Here is an 18107-nt window from a genome sequence, read left to right as displayed (position 1 = left end):
TATTAACACCATAAATGTATGAGTACATTATTGATGTGCTTGGCACATGGCACAAAAAATACATTCCCATCAAACAAAACACTGATGAACACAGACAGACAGACAGATGATGGATAGATAGATAGATAGATAGATAGATAGATAGATAGATAGATAGATAGATAGATAGATAGATAGATAGATAGATAGATAGATGTACAAATAAAACAGGAGATGACAAGACTTGATGACTTCAATGTTGATGTGGACTCAGAAGTTTAGCATTAAGTTAAAAAAAAAGAAGATTTATATGTGATTGCCGATAACAGACTTTTTGAGTGATCCACTCTGAAACAGCGAAAAAAGGCACTGTTAAATCAAAGGCAACACTTCAAAAATGACCCAATTTGATGTTACAAATAAAACCGAGATAAAAAACACCAAACCTGGAGACCAAAATAAAACAAACTTTAAAGCCCCTGCTTCAGTATTGTTTTTCAATGAAACATGGAAGAGAATAGATACATTTTAATAAGATAGGAATATGAAAGCCAGGGCATTTTATATTAATAAAGGTCCTAAATTACACATTTCTTCAAAATCATTGATGTTATTAAAGTTATAAAGGTTAATATATATAATCTTCTTATTTCTCAACATCCATTGTGAGAGTCACAGGTCTGAGTGTGGTTGCTCTAACTAACCCTGTTCTACTCAAAAAAATAAAAGCCAAGGCCCAAAGTACATCAGAGATGAGGCTGAGGCCTGAGATTGGGTCTTAAGTAAGTATTTCCTCTCTTATGATGTTTGTCATAAGAATTATCAGGATCTCATCCTTCAAAATGTTTAGCCCATTGGATTAATCGTATTAACTTTAAAGGAATAGTTCACTCCAAAATGTAAATTCTGGCATAATTTACTCACCCACATTATTCCAAACCTGTATATTTCTTTAGCAAAAAATAAGTAAATAAATATTTAAAAATAATAATAATAATTTAATTGAATCTTCATAAAGTCAATGAGGTTCAGTGTTGTGGTTGACCCTATTGAATTTCATTGTATTGGACTTTTTTGTTCTGTAGAAGAAAGAAAGCCATACAGGGCTGGAACGAAATGAGGGTGAGTAAATTATGACAATTTTCATTTTTCGGGTAAAATATCCCTTTAAGGTTTTGAGGGTTTTAGCTAAGGGATGTTTGGTAAGGTATGACTGATGACGAATATTAATTGAATCTCTAGTGATTCCCAGAAGACGTATCTCTAAAATTAGATTACAACACGACAGAATGATTTGAATACTTCTTGAGGTAAAAACTTTTCAAACTCAACACAAATCATAAAAGCGTTTGCTTTTCATGTCAAACATTTAAAACTAAAATGTTTTATTTATTCTTATCAAATATGAACCTTTAGAAATATACACAAATGTATGTAGGACATTAAAAAGAGCTTGGTATAACAAAACAAACCAGGGGGCATGAACTCACTGTACAAAACAACTCAAATAACAAGTTTTTCTCTTTGTGTTGGTAATATTTAGTGCTTAAAGATTTACTTTGTTCCATGAAAAAGCTTAAAAATAGGCAGTTCATTCTCTGCCGAGGCCTTTTTGAGCAGCTGCACTCCAATGTCAATGCAGTTGTGTATGACACGGCCTTCATTTCCATTGAAAAGCCACACGACTATGCCACGGAGGAGCCGCTTTTCCCCGAGCCATTCACACCCATTGTTTGTCGAGTCCTTTCATTGTCTTTAATCACAGCCCTACAGTATCAGAGTCCCTTTTTCTCTGTCACTAAGGGAAACAACTATTGCACATGACAAGATACAGGCATCCCAATGACAGCAATAGGGACTCGCTCCCTTTTTCTTTGTTTCACAAAACGATCCCCAAAGTCTGAAGCAAAGTTTCAGATGTAGTACAAGCACTAAGAACCAAAAAAAAACCTGTTGGGGATGTAGCATCTGAAGTTTGCATATAATAAATATGAGCAATGTTGTGTTCTCTGCTGGCTTGTCTCTTTATAAAGCAGTTTGTCTAAGTCCAACATTTATTTCTTGGCCATTCGTGTGTGTATAGAGGCCCAGCTCATACACAAGTTGCAGGAGGACCTGCTGGTTCGTACTTGGTTTTATGTCCTTTGAGTGCAGGATGAGGCTTGAGGTAAGGTCCACTTCCTGTGAAAACACATGCAGCCTTCCTCCTCGTCTTCTTCTTAAGTTTGCGGCTGAAAATGTTTTGCCAAGACTGCAGCGTTTTGGAGGTCCAGATCCACATGCCGCTAGTGATGCCCACCACCAGCAACATGAAAATCTTAACCATAAAGATCTCCACAGCTGGGATGGAGCTCTTCATCACGCACTCCTCGCCGCTCTTACTGTCCTCAGTACACTTTTGCTCTCCTGCTAGAATCTTCCAATAATCCATGTTGAGACGCTCGTAAAAATAGCAGGCGATGACACATGTGGCGGGGACCGTGTAGAGCACGGAGAAGACGCCAATCCTAACCATCAGCTTCTCCAGCTTATCCGTATTCTCTCCTTCAGTCTTCATGACCTTACGGATGTGAAAGAGTGCCACAAACCCTGAAAGCAGAAAGGAAGTGCCAATGATGAGGTAGCAAGAGAGGGGAATAAGTACAAAACCCGTCAAGGCTTTGACATCCATGCTGCCCACGTAGCAGACCCCTGTGAGCTCATCTCCTGCCACCTTTCTCATAACCAGTATCATGATGGTCTTAATGGCTGGTATGGCCCATGCTGCCAGATGGAAGTAGCTGCTGTTAGCTTCAATGGCCTCATGACCCCATTTTTTCCCAGCTGCGAGGAACCACGTGAGAGTAAGAATGACCCACCACAGGGAACTGGCCATTCCGAAATAGTAAAGAATGAGGAAGACTATAGTGCAGCCAGTGCTTTCCAAGCCTTCCTGGATGATGTACTGAACGCCGCTGTCACGGTCACAGGCCACGTTTTCCACCCCCACAAAAAGTCTTATAAGAAAGCCCACTGAGTAGACACAGTAAGACATTGACAGGAAGATGATGGGCCGCTCAGGGTACTTGAAGCGCTGTGGATCAATGAGGAAGGTAAGGACGGTAAAGGCACTTGAGATGAAGCACAGGATGGACCAAATGGCAATCCACACCATGGAGAAGCGCTTGTCACCCTGGCTCCAGTACACGTCGACATTGGAGTAACACTTGGGGGCACAGGACTCACTCTTCTGTACGTAATGAAACTTTCCAGGGTTGCTGCATGTCGCCTTACCGACCCTCTCCTTAATAGGCAGTTCTTGGCTGTTACCTGGCCGAGGGGGTCGGGAGTCTGGCGGCAGAGTGTGGAATCCTTTTGGGGGCTCGTCTGTGCCGTTGTTAGGTGCCTCCATACAGAGGTAATTGGGGTCATTCTTATTTGGCAGTCTGGAACAGTCCAGTGACTCAGGCCAGTGGAAGTTAAACTGCTCCATGATGGGTGAACACTTCTGCCTTGCCTGCTCGCACATTACTCGGCATGCTGGGATGGGTGTGGATACTTGCTCCGTGCACATGGGAGCATAGAGCGAGCACAAGAAAAACTTCAGATGGCTGTGGCAGCCGAACTCAATCAGCGGAGCAAACTCATGCAGCTTTATGGCTGCCTCACTTTGATCTTCATGTCCCATTAAATTCGGCATAACTGTCAAGTTGTAGCCAATGTCCTTGCAGAGTGGAATAGCAATCTCCTGGCATCTTCCTTCGCCTGGCCGGTCCGGGTCGATGGAACTGATAGCGGAACAAAATCCGGCCATGCACAGCAGCACAAGGCTAAGTCCAACATTTGCAGCAAACATTGTCTTTCAATATTAACTCATGTAGCATGGATTATTCTGTCAAAAAGAGCTTTATATTTTTACCAGAAAAGTTGTTTCATTGTCACTCTTCGTAATTGTAGCTGAAAAAAAGTTATTGTATCCCCCCAAAAAATGAGAAGGATTTGGTTGAATTAGTACAAAAGGAAACGTTTTCCTTAGCGAATCAATCAAACTGAGTCAGTAACTCAGATTCCAAGCAATCATTTCAGTTCAAAAACATCTGTCAAAAAATCTTTAGATAGATGAGAAATATTAGAAAGCTTTCACCATACAGAGAGGATTCACACAGTTTTTTTTTTGTTTTTTTTTAATTCACAGATGATAATTCCTTCTTCTAAAGCTCTTATGGTCCTCTCCTGTGCGATAATGTTGACGGTCTGTTTCCCTCACGAAAGTACACTTACTTTTCAACTCGCTCTCGCGCTAGTTTCCTCATTCATCCTCCGCAAAATGTATCCAAACTGACCAAACTGAAGGCACGGCGTCATTTAATTACAGTCATCTGAAAATGGATGAATGAATCCGCTTGGTAAACGTGTGAATATTCACTTCAGCTCGTCTCCAGACACCCCGTTTATCCGTCAAGAGTTGTTCGCTGCCTCGCGCGCTGTCTGTGTCTGAGCTCCTCCGCCACCGTCCTGAACTAACCTGCCAAAAGACCCGCCTTCAAAGACAGCTGTTTTACATAAGAAAGCCCAAACTGACACACTGATTATCCTTAAACCGTGCGGAACTGGCTGTGCAGACCTCAAATCCTAGTCAGTCGTCACCACTTTACCTCTGGATCACAGTAAATTACTCACTGGCCATTTGTTATTGTTGTTGTTTTCTCTCTCAGACGAAATCCCTATGATGATTTACGAAACACTTTTCGGCGCAAGTCAGCGATAAATCTCTCGCCGAGGACAACCAAAAGGATTCAGTGGCTTTCCAGTCGAGATGTGTCCCCTTTCTCTCTACAACTGACGATTTTCACGCTCCAACCATTGTGGGAAGAGAGTGAAGAGAAAGGAGACTTTTTATTCCTTGAAATTCCCCTCGCTTTTTATTGTTGACTGAACTAGAACTGATGGCTGAAGTATACGAGTCTGTAGGCTACTCTCATCCCACGCAATTCGACCGACAAAATCCAAACCATGAAACCATTATGATCAAACACTTTTGCTAATCTTCAAGACAAACTTAATGTTGACTTTTACTTCGGAATAGTTTTGACGTTCCCTCTGGAATTTCTTATGGAGTTTCTTTCTTTCTTTCTTTCTTTCTTTCTTTCTTTCTTTCTTTCTTTCTTTCTTTCTTTCTTTCTTTCTTTCTTTCTTTCTGTTGCTTCTGTTTTTTTAAATAATGGGTTTCAATTAATGAGTAAGGTAAAGTCAGTGATAAATATTAGAGACTTAAGAAACTTTGTTCAACAACTTAATTGACATATTATGTGAATTTTGAAACCAGCTGGGGTTTTACATAAATTGCAACAATGATATAAGTTGCTTTATACGAATTACTTCAGTGGTTACTGGTCCCCACTGACTTCCATAGCAGAAAAAATAAATAAATAATAATACTATGAAAGTGAATGGGGACCAGAAACTAAATTTTTCACATTTTGTGTTCAACAGAACAAAGAAACTGATACAGGTTTAAAACAACATGAGGGTGAGTAAATGATGACCGAATTAAAAAAAATATCATACATTTTTGGGTGACCTATCCCTTGAAGGTATACCTGTATGTAAATAGTGTTAGAACAAAATCAAAGTCTACTATACAGGATTACCAACATGTTTACTGTCCTGGACACTCCACAGCCTCTTTCTTCTAACATAAACATGATTTTTAATAATGTATTTTGACATGTCTTGCTTGTCACAAATGAACAATTCACTACAATGCTCATGTAACAAAGACTGTGCTGTGCCAGAAATCACATTATACACAACACTGAGTGCTTTTATAAATCCGCGGTCCTTTTCAAAGCTTTAAATGAATATGTAAAATACTGTACTCAACATACAAACATCGAACAAGTGGCCTTATATGCAGAAGTGGGTGTGTAATTACATAAAAGACATTCTTAGCATATGCTATGGCAGTTTCCATTCTTCACCCTCTGCTATCAATCGTAAATACTTGAATGCGTACAGGATAAAAATGCCCTAGGGATGAATTCTTAGACAAAGGGCTTTTCTGTCTTGTTTTAGTGAATTCATCTTCGACTCATGCTGGGGCTAAGGGCTGGCAAGCTAGGCCTAGTATTAGTCAAGCTCTCAGGGCTGTAACCATGGCACACTCCTTAGGGGCATCTATGCATGCCAACTCCCATAGCACACTGTGTTAAAGTTTTGATATTGTTGAGGTGGCATGTCAGAGTTCAACTGCCATTATGTAAGCAGGGATGAAGGTTAATGCTCTGTCAGCTGTTTTTCAGTCAAATAAAACACTCAACAGTGTTAATTAAAAAGGAGTGTGCTCCATGTCTACGTCAACTCAAAAAGACGGTGAAATGTGTCTTTGCATGAGCTAGCTGATGTTGGTACTGTAAGTCTCATATGGCAGCTATGGATAAGGCAAAGAGGACCTCATGGAGCAAGAGATACCAGATAGCTGAGTGCTCTCTCATGTTACTCAGTAAAAATGTGATTTATCAGTGTAACACCTGACGACATGGTTTTCTGGAGATCTTGTTCAGAACCCTCTAAGAGCTTTTTTATGACAGCTTGTAAAGTGCTTTTTAACAGCTAAGATGTCGACCCTAGTGTGAGACAATTTACAAGAGTTTCAGTTACTTATACGCCTCAGAGAGGTTAACAAACCCAATATAATAAACTTGAAGCTGTACTGAGCACTACTTAGCATTCAAATTGGTCACCTTGGGCAGTAATTTGAATCAAAGTGATTTTGCAATAATATCTGTTTAGTTTGGATGTCAAAATGTAAAAAGACAGCCTTTTTCCCCTGTTTTCACAGACAAGACTTAAGCCTAGTCCCAGACTGCATGTTTGAGCTGTTTTAACTGAAAGTAACTTCCTAACACAGTATCACACACATCTATTAAACTATTTCAGTGCCATTGATTTGTCTCAAGATGAACAATACTAATGTTTTTTTTCTAAGGCACATTTATAAAAGCTACTTGAATGTCCTATTATTGAACTAAGGCCTAATACATCAACCTTCTCAGTATTCCTCAATCTATTCATTATAAACAATATAACAAGAAAATTTTAAAAGAATGCCTGTTTTTTCTCAGTCGCTTTTGTACATTTCTCACATCACTATTTACATTCGCAGTTTTCAAAACAATTTGTACAAACTGCAAAACCTAGCTGATAACCTGCAATAGCATGTCACTTGCTCAAAATGGATAGCTCATTCCTCAAAAGCAAGTATTCATGTCAATGAAAGTGCCAGTGTCATCAAGATGAAAAGTCCTGACACATTGTTTATGAACAAGATCTTCAAATGGCTTTGTCATGTTTTCATTATGACAGTTTACTCTGTAAATGTTTTCCAATGCAAAAAAGTCAGATCTTGGTGACACTACCTGAAAATGCTCAAGACAGCACTATATACTATTTGCACAGCCATTTGAAAAATACAGTAAAGTTACACATTACTGTATTTAGTGAGGTAACTGTACAAGACACTGAATATGTATGTTTCACATTTTTACTGCATATGCTCTTTGCAATTCTAATTTGTTCACAGCATTGTGCAAAAGAAAAAATACACCCTTATTTACAACAAACATAAACTCCCTTTGGGTAGAGCTGTGCACAACTGTAAACAATATTGCAATACATATTGGTACTGAACATACAACATACATAGTACTGTAATCATTCATGCACATCCAGACGTTCCTCATCAGTGAAAGCTGAGATTCACCTGAGAGAAATTGTTCAATTTAGGAGACATTTTCAGAAAACAAAAAAAGATTTAAAAAAATGTGTAAAATTAACTTGACAGATTTTGACAACTAGTTCAACATTTCACGCAATGAAATGAGGACTATTAGTTTTATATGGAATGACTATTCAGCATTCACAAGTATAGTTAATTTTGACTGACATGACATAAGCAAATGATAATGTTATAAAACAGCAGAGAGTTGTATGAAAGCAATTGATGCATGTCCAAATTCCAAAAGCATTTGCAATTTGTTGGAAGGAATGAGAAACTGCTACTATGATGTGCACAAATGACTAAATGTTGTGGAGGTTGAACTAACTGTTGTGCAAATGTAAATAGTGATATGAGAAATGCACCAAAGCGACTGAGAAAAACTGTAACTCTGATGAGGACAGTGAAGTCCTTGACTGCAACCTGTCTTTTGAAAATCATATTTCATATGTTACAAAAACAGCCTTTTTCCACCTTAGAAACATTGCTAAGCTACGTAATATGCTGTTTCTGATGCAGAAAAGTTAGTTCATGCGTTCATGACCTCGAGACTAGATTACTGTAATGCTTTATTAGCTGGTTGTCCTGCATCCTCAATAAACAAGCTACAGTTAGTCCAAAATGCCGCCGCTAGAGTTCTTACTAGATCAAGAAAATTTGACCATATAACACCAATTTTATCATCACTACATTGGTTACCTATAAAGTTCCGTATTAATTACAAGGTATTGCTACTGACTTATAAAGCCCTAAACGGCTTAGCTCCAGTTTATTTAACGGATCTTCTATCGCCCTATAATCCATCGCGCTCTTTAAGATCACTAAATTCGAGGATTTTGGTCATACCCAGATCAACCAAAGGAGGGAGATCATTTTCACATTTAGCTCCAAAACTCTGGAATAGCCTTCCTGATACTGTTCGTTGCTCAGACTCGCTCTCCCAGTTTAAAACTAAATTAAAGACGCATCTCTTCAGCCAGGCATTTATATAATATTTTTAATCTTACAGTTAAATCCGATCTCTAGTTCATAAACGCCAGAGGAGAACTGGCCCCCCGACTGAGCCTGGGTTCTCCCAAGGTTTTTTTTTCTCCATTAGGTCACCTGATGGAGTTTTTCGGTTCCTTGCCACTGTTGCCTTTGGCTTGCTCAGTTGGGGATATTTAATTTAATTAATCAATCAACAATACTATTGATCAGCATTACCAAACGTGGACGTTTTACACTAGAAACAAACACTGATGTACTATTTTATTTAATACTGTGAAGCTGCTTTGATACAATCTGTATTGTGAAAAGCACTAAATAAAGTTGACTTGACTTGACTTGACTTGAAGATGGTATAAAACATCTGCTCAAACTGAACCCTTCCAAACTCCTAAAGGTTACAAAATATGCTTTATATAAGTCTTTTGTAAGTGTTACTCTAATATCAGGAGAGTTTTATATTATTGCGACAGGTATAAATCCATCCGTGTTAGATATAGATCCGGGTCACTAAAGACCCGAATGTGTAATAATGATTGGCGAAACATTCATGCATTTAAAGGTTAAGCTCTCTAGTAAAGTGCCCAAGACCCCTCTAAAATTAGCCGAACAAGTCTGACAATACTGGAAGACCAACTAACACCAGTAAACCAGCTTAGGCTTGTTTAATAAAAGGACTGTTTCATTCATAAAATGCCTGTTTGACCTGCCGTTTAACCCCAGAGTTTTTAATAAGGATGATCACATGCATGTACATATCATCCTTTTCCCTTGCTTTGATATGTAAGAACATTTTCATCGCTTTTGCTAATAATGAAGGCTTTCAGGATGTGTAACATATCACAGCGCTCTATGAATCACAGACAGACAGCCTCATTAGCTCACTGATTGACGCTTCTAAAACATACATATAATCCTGAGATGGCATTTAAATGGCATGCCGTGTCGTTGCGCAGTCGGTCTCAGCTGATTTGTTCCCACTTTATTTTACACGTTTCTGTCCTGTGATTGTTTTGCAGGCAGTGAGGATATCGCTTTGAAGAACGGGAGAAGAACAGAGCGGAGAATCATGACCATTCAATCTTTATCATCAGTAGCCTTGGCAGCTCCTACTTTCCCTTTCATGTTTTGTGTTTGTTTATTTCTGCGTCTAGCATCCACCACCCTCACCGTTTCATACTCAGTCCGTTCTACAGTTATCCTTTATAGCCAAACACACACCCACTCACAAACACACAAACACACACACACACACACATGCATGAACTTTATCTCTTCCAAAGCACAGCAGCAGCAGCTCGCTGGGTTCCATCTTGGTGGAAATCAGAAAGTGTGAGATAATTCTGTAACTAATAAAGAGAAGGGAGGCCCTTTGATGGCTCAGACTGAAAAGATATTTCATGTTTTTTTGTGTGTGAGGGATTGGGGAGATGTGTGATTCTATGGAGCCTGCGCGCTCCCCTGCTGTTCCTCTCTGCCTAGAAGCTGGCCCCCCTCTGGCTAATGTTATGGAGAAAGGAAGGCATTTTAGGGCTGCCTCCCCCCTCTCTTAGCCCCCCTTTTTTCTTTTGTTCCCCTTTGAAGAATGACTTTAGACATTTTATTTACATATTTAACCATGGATGAAAGAAAAGAGGGTTGCGAGAAAGAAAGCTCCCCGGGCTCTAGTGGGAATTTTGATAAGTTTAAATGAATGGAAATCTTATTAGCTATTTTTTTTCTAACAGTCAAAGCTTATGTTTTTGGTGACGTTTTACATGCCGAGGATGTGGTACAACAGGAGAGGGCTACATCTGAGACGAGGTGGACACAAAGGTCGTCCGCAACCACCTCATCCTCTTCAACAAAATGCCTTTTTCCTCACTATTCCTCCGACAGTTGTCAACTGCAAAGTCAAAGTGAATCTTTGTGCACTTCAAACGATGGATTGGGGGGGAAAGCAAGTATCAGCTTGAATCCGTACAGCTTATTTTTATACTGCAGTATATGTGTGGTTTGAAGAGGAGCTGCTGGTGGGTTTGGGCCCTGAAGGCCATGTTGGCCACAGATACAGGAGAACCACTGTCTTAATCTGCTTAAGTCTCTGTTCTCCTCTCAAACTATGTACTCTGAAACAGGCCATACTGTTCTGTGTTATCAAGTGCATTAGAATATTGATGGTTTGTTTCACATTTAAAATAAAATAAAATAAAATAAAATAAAATAAAATAAAATAAAATAAAATAAAATAAAATAAAATAAAATAAAATAAAATAAAATAAAATAAAATAAAATAAAATAAAATAAAATAAAATATGCCTGCAATAAAGCAAGTTACTTTTAAAAGAAATTAATACTTCTGTTCTGCAAAGACGTATTAAAATTATCAAAAGTGGGAGTAAAGATTTCTATCTTAAAAAATGCTGTTATTTTAAACTTTCTGTTCATCAAAGTAACCAGATTTCTTTTTATTAAGCAGCACAACTGTTTCAACATTGAGAATAATAAAGTCACAGAAGCTAATGGCTGCAGAAAATTCTGTTTTGTCATCACAGGAATAAACATATTACAAAATAAAAAGTTATTTTGAGTAATAAAATGTCAAAATATTACAGTTTCACTGTATTTTTGATCAAATAAATTCAGTTTTGGTAAGCAACACAACTATAACACAATATATATATATTACCCACCCCTAATTTTTTAACAGTAATATACATATGTGATTTGTGATTGTTTACTTATGCATGCAGTCATATATCAAACATAGTTTGCCACATATAAGTGCACTGCTCTTTAAAAGAAGATAATATTTTTTATATTAATACTATTAATATTCTGGGTCTCTAGTCTCTACCCAAAAGTATTAAATTTAAGTGAGATCTTTTTGTGATTGCGTGAGCATGTGCGAAATTCTTTCATTCCTGACAGACCAGCAAAGGATGAAAGTTACACAGCAGTGCAGACATGTCTATCTGAGTTAGAATTCAGAATCACAGATTGCAAAATTAATCTCCTCATTGCATAGATCCCCCTCATTTTCAAAATGCAAAAAAGCTGTTTAAAAACTCACTTCTCTAAAGGGTCAGATGATTTGAGGAAAGACATGTGAGCTCTTCGATTAATAATTGAAGTGCTTGACTACTTCAAAGCCTGCTGTGCTTTATGCACACATGGTTTTAATGGATCAATAACATATAATTTATTTATAAATCTTAATGTGTCCCTTTATACATCAGACACATAATCATCTAGGCCCACTTTGAAAACATGAACAGGGAATTAGCACTAACAGTTGAAAAGCATTGCATGAAAACTTAAAGATGTATATTCTGAATCGTAAACAGTTTTTTTTTTTTTTTTTTGTGATTTATGACAAATGTATATTTTATAACATTCACCACAAACAACTAAGTAATTATATTTTGGCTTAGTTTTCATATTATTTAAATTTATGACACCAAATCCACACTATAAGCATTTTTTTCAGAACTCATAAACTGGATCACATCAGAGATAATCAATAAACAAAGGCTTCAGAAACAACATCAAAACACTGTAGTTCTTGCGGTCGGGCTGATTTGTAGGGTTGAGCTGATGGAGAGCTCTGATGTGTGCTGTAAACACAGATGACTTCATGTGTTGTGTTGGTAATAGAAGTGTCACTTTGAGAGCCTGTCTTCAGAGCTGCTCTTCGCTCTGACCTCATTCGGCTTTCAAGTGGCCATCTTTCAACTGAACTTAGTCACTTTGAGCATTCACACAAACCCTAGACAGACAAGCCAAACACTAAAATGACATCCTATACATCCCAGTGCTTGCGAAATGTCATTTGTCATTTAATTGCAAATGTGCTTATAAGAGAAAAGATTAAACCTTTTAATGTGGGTTATGTGAAAATGGCTTTATATGGAAAGGCGTTAAATCAGTCACACCGAAACTCTCATGTGAAGTAACGCTGCAATAAATCAGCAGAGACCCAGCAAATTTTTTTTCCGCAAATGTTCAAATTAAGTTATTAAAAATGTTATTTCAGAATGTTCTCTGAATGTTCAAAACATCTAGTTTTTAAAAATGTTTTTTTTTTCTGGTTATGTGAACGTTAAAGGTACACTATGTAACCTTTTTGTTCAAAATTGAACTAATTTATATAATGATCGAGATGACCCAGATGTAGAATGTACTGGGAAATGAGCTCTGACGAGTATTTAATGGTTATCATTTTGCAAACATTATTGAAACATTCCATTTGAATGCTCTCTAAACATTCTAAAAGAAGTAGTGACATTTAGAAAAAAGAGTCTTTTCCAAAGGGAAAAAAACTGTGTATAAATAATGTTTTAAGAACATTATAAAAGACCAACTTTGAACAAACATTCTATTATTTTTTACTGGAACAATGTTTGTTCATAACTTAAGAACCAACTTTCTGAGAATGTTCCCTGTTCAGGGAACTTGAAAACTTCTTCAATATTTACATTTTAGAAGAGAATTTAAGTCCACAAAGTACTTTTGACATAATAAAGTGACTGAAAAGTACCCAGAGTTCTTGTTGGGGCACTTGAGTGTCGGTCACTAATCAGGAGAGACTCTATGTTTCTTGCCCCCTTTTTGTCGTCTAATCTGTCTCTGTCTGAGTGGCTAGGCTGGAATCAGTAGTCCTGGGGGTTAAGAATGAGGAGGGGTGATGGAAAGAGAGAGGGATGGAAAAAAGAGGATATGGGGACACCCCACTGGTTTTGGCTCAGGAGGAACCATTCACACAGAAGACCTTCTTGGGTTATTCCCACAGTACTCTCTTACCGCGCAGACACACATGCACACGAACGCACACACATACACACTCCAGTCAAATTAGATTAGAGCCCTCTTCATTCTCCCTATACTGAAATGCTGGCCTTTTCATTGCCATCGACCCCTGACTTGCCAAACAGATAATCCAGATCTTCCTAACATAAACACATATACACAAAGATTATGTCGTATTGACACAACTTTTCTGAAGCCCATACAAAATTCACTGTCACTATTGTTATTATTGTGTGTGTGTGTGTTTTAAAATAAATGGTTGTTAAGGTGTTCTGGGTTTAGTTAAAGGTTGGAATTCACTACAATTCACTATTGAACAGATTTTAAAACACTAGGCATCATACACTTGATGACTTTGTAAATGGTTACAGAGAAAAACTGGGCATCATCCACTAAACGACTGAGGATCACACGCTAACAGACATTCAAGTCATTCCAAACACAACCGGCTCGTTGCTAGGAGACACATGATAAATGAAAAGTATTAAACATGTTTGATATCCTCTGACTGGTTGGAATCATAAAATCGGAATCTGTGGCCATCAAACACTGTGCAATTTTCTGTGAACTCCGACTGCCCAAAATCTGCAGGCTCTGACTTCCACCAACTAGCATTGAAAGTATAGGCAAAAGTTTTGTAGTGAATTGTAGCTTTAAGTGGTGGTATGGTGGTTGCTATGGTGTTATAGATTTGAAAACGAACATCTTGAAGCCTGTATAATATTCAATGGGCAATAAGTTACAACTTACATACTTCTGTGACAAAGTCTGAAATCTTATTAAATAAAAAGGTATTTTAAGAAAAGGTAACAAGATGCAAATGTTAAAGTGCTGAAAGCAGCTCCAGACATGTGACCCAAAGCTCAAAACCTATTTGTTTGAAATAGGATATTCAAATCTAACTTAAAGGGTTAAAATGAAAATTATGTAATTTACCTCATGTTGTACCAAACCACTATGATGTTCTTTCCTCTGCTGAACACAAAAGAAGATATTTTGAAGAATGTTGGTAACCAAACAGTTTTGGTGACCATTGAAAATCTTTTAAAAAAAATCTAAAATAGCAGAATGTTTTATGTGATGGGTAGATAGAATATACAGTTTGTACTGTGTAAAAACCATTACGTCTATGGAATGTCCCCATAAAACAGGGAAACCCAAAATGTGTGTGTGTGTGTGTTTAAGGGGAGGGGTGTCAGTGAGAATCCGTCCAGCTGTTCATTGTGTCAACCTGTTGCTTCCCTTGAGAAAGGAAGTAAGGCATGTGTGTGTGTGTGTGTGTGTGTGTGTGTGTGTGTGTATGAGAGAATCTGAGAGCAATCTCTTTATTACTGCCATCACCACACTTTGTCTCTCATTCTTCACCCTATTCAGCCATGAAACATCTCACTAATGCATTTACAACTGGGTGTTTGCAGTGGGCCTCAACAAAGATTAATGTACATGCTCCTGAGAGAGAGCGAGAGCGAGAGCGTCTACGCGTTTTGACTAACAAAAGACGAAGGCTGATCCTAAACATCATGTCATAGCCTTTAGAATAAAGCACCCAGAATTCAACGCCTGTAAGGGAGCGATTCCCAAACTAGCACTACGTTTAATTGCCCAGGTCAGTAGAAGACTCTGAATGCAGGGAGCTGTGAAAAGACCAGTGAATTATGACTATCTCAACAAAGTCTGTGACTGTTTCATCCCACAGACCTGTGAACCGCCTGCCTTTAAAGTCTGATGAAAGAGAGTGAGCGAGTGAGTGAAAAGATAGATTAAAAAGACGTCCTTTCCCCTAAGCTTCCAGCGCTAAGCAGCTTTCATTTATTCTCTTATGTGCTAAGTAAGATGTTCTGTACTATTACTAAAGGCATTCTGGGAAACTTTCAGTGGAGGACTGAAACTTCACTGGGGTTTGTAGCACTTACGCATAAACAAATTTAATCACTGGCTTCAAGGAGAGTTTTAGCTTGGTTAAAATATCTAATAGGACTCTTCAGTCGACTTAATTTGATGATTTAGAGCCGTCTCGATCCATCTGAGAAAATTACAAATAGAAAGGGCACTTTTGGAGGGTTTATTTTTGGGCCTGAGTATGAGAGACAGAGGGAGGGAAAAGAGAGATGATGAAAGAGAGAGAGAGAGAGAGAGCTTTGGAAAAGGAAAATCCTCCAGAAAATGTTCCTCTCCATTCATTATAGTGCATGGAAGCCATTTCATGCGGCAGCAAATTGAGATCAAAGTCAAATTAAAGCTGACTCGTTCAAAGGCAGATAAAACTAAGCGAGCCTGCAGCAAAATTTTCTCCATTGATTTCTTCCTCCTTCACTTTCTCCTTCGTTCTTGCACTCTCCTTCTCCCGTGATCCTTGGGACTTCCTTCTAAGAGGAAGAGGCTTTTAAAAAGTCCTGCAGCAGAGTGCTGGCATGACTGAACAAACAAAACCAAACCCCTAAAAATTCACCCAAGACAAAGTGCTACAATAATACAACTCATAAAAATTAACGACACAATAAACTTGAGAAAGCAAACTATAATGGACTTTTATGAATGGTGTTTGACTTATAAGCTCTGTTCTAAAGCCTTGTCCTGCCCAATAGGCAGCATTTTAAGGCATTATCGATGCTCCCAAGTGAAGGTTTCCAAAGTAAGTTGAGCCAAATTTAAAAGCTGCATCATATCTTTCAAATAGAAGGCAATGTGGAGGATGGAGGACGGCGTGATCAGAGCTGTGTTTTTGTTGTATGACGTTGGTTTTGCGATTAAAGATGGAATGTACGTATAAGTTATACGACTGAAAGAGCAAAAAGGAGAGTTAAGAGACGAAATCTGCTACGACAACTTGCAGTGCTACATATCATCGAGGACGAGGCAAATGCTATCTAGCGTTGTTTCCATGCCCATGGAGTTATTTCGTGGAGTAAGTATTTTCTAAACTGTGTGTTTACACGGCTTTTCAAAAATCGTGGTGGTGTTTCAAATGGCATGCGTTTGGCCAATCAATGTACATTTACGTCACTATAGTTCCTATTGTGGTGGGTTAGACCCTGCTCTGAAGTACGAGCTAATTTAGTCCCCCCAAAAGGCTTTCCACATAACTAAAATCGTTCCCAGTTCCTGGGGTGCGAACAAAAAGTGGGTACTTACGACAATAGTTGACAACAGAAAACTTTCCTCCGTTTTGAAAGCCCCTACTGGTCAAGGACTGCCCACTGACATGTAAAGTGACCAATCACCGTTAGTTTTATTCAACATGACAGTGTTAATGTTGCTACAATACACCAATTGCGATGACGTATTTTGTGGGCGGAGCCTACCTACTTGCAGATTATCTGGATGCCTTCTCCCATTATTTTACATGATTTGGCACTGCCTAGCCAGCAGCAAAAACACAAAAAGATGTGGACTATTATAAACCTGTCAAACAACTCTATGGCAAACAGCACTTACATGTCTGGGTTAGTGGGCTATTAACTGTTTTTCAAGGCTATACTGCTATTACTACTATCTACGTCTATGTAATACGTTACAGGTTTAAATACTACTTCATGCTGTAACTGTAGGGATAATATATTACTCCCTCTATGAACTGCATATGTAAATATTATGTAGATCTATTGTTTACATCAAATTCATTCTTTATTCATCAGTCTAGTCTGTCCCTTTAATGGCTTGCAACTGTTTGTGTTGAGCTTCAAAGGGTGCCTTTGACGATGGTATTCTATAAAAATTGTATATTTTTTATATTCTGTTTCGGACATCCTAAGGCACAAGACTTTTTTTTTTTTTCTTATTCCGTGGATCAGTTTTTTGCCAACACTACTGCAGTAACATAACTGTGATGTCTGCTTCCAAACGGTCTATAATGCAAAGAATGGCTGAACATTATGCATTAAAACACTTAAAAATTTGTTGGAGATGTCTGTAAAGTTTAAAATTAACCAACCCAGTAATTGAAAAGAGATAACAATATCTTGCATGTACACAACAACAATGTACACTTTGTCAATAACCATTCCAATTAGCAATTTGGGTGATCTGAATACAATACTGATACTACAATACTAGTATCAGCATTGGTACTTTCAGTTTTATCCCCATATGCTCCAGATATTCCTTTTTCAGTTAGGTACTTCACATGATCTTCAATGATGGATGTGAGAGGACATAAAGCTAAGAAAATGGGATCACTTGGCAATACTTTCAAACGTTCACAAAGGGTTGGCAAAACTTGGACAATGATACTATTCCCATGTCCAGTATAGTCTTTCTAACCCATGAACTTCACAACCTTTAACTTTAAATCCAGTGTTTAGTTGCTCATGTAATGCTCTTATTGCCACAATCTTCGTGAACACAGTCTTTGTTTCCTGGTGGACCGTAAACCACAACAAGACCACAAAAAATAGGATCCCGTATATCCACTTAGTCAGCCAATCAGATTTTGACTGCTGACTTTGTGAAAGTGTTTCCAGTTTAGTGTGCCATATGCCCTGGATGTTTGGCAAATGGAGTGTAGGCATCCGTGGGTGTGACTTCTGAGGCTAAGACTACAAAGGCAGCAACTTCTACAAATAGCGATCTGGACAAAAAGCGGCCTTGGAGACTTGAG

General features: G+C 38.2%; 2 protein-coding genes across 2 annotated transcripts in view; both read right to left on the bottom strand.

Annotated features, from left to right (window-relative positions):
* The window catches only part of stx2b (syntaxin 2b), a 182126-nt gene that overhangs the window by 56337 nt on the left and 107682 nt on the right, over positions 1–18107 (bottom strand). The gene's annotated exons all lie outside the window — the stretch shown is intronic.
* On the bottom strand, positions 1579–4926 carry fzd10 (frizzled class receptor 10). Its single transcript, XM_079897887.1, has one exon. The coding sequence runs from the start codon at positions 3812–3814 to the stop codon at positions 2072–2074; it is 1743 nt and encodes a 580-aa protein (XP_079754013.1). The 5' UTR covers positions 3815–4926; the 3' UTR covers positions 1579–2071.

This window comes from Squalius cephalus (genome assembly GCF_949319135.1).
Source record: "Squalius cephalus genome assembly, chromosome: 16".
In the NCBI taxonomy this organism is placed as follows: Eukaryota; Metazoa; Chordata; class Actinopteri; order Cypriniformes; family Leuciscidae; genus Squalius; species Squalius cephalus.
This window is presented reverse-complemented; position numbering and strand designations above follow the sequence as displayed.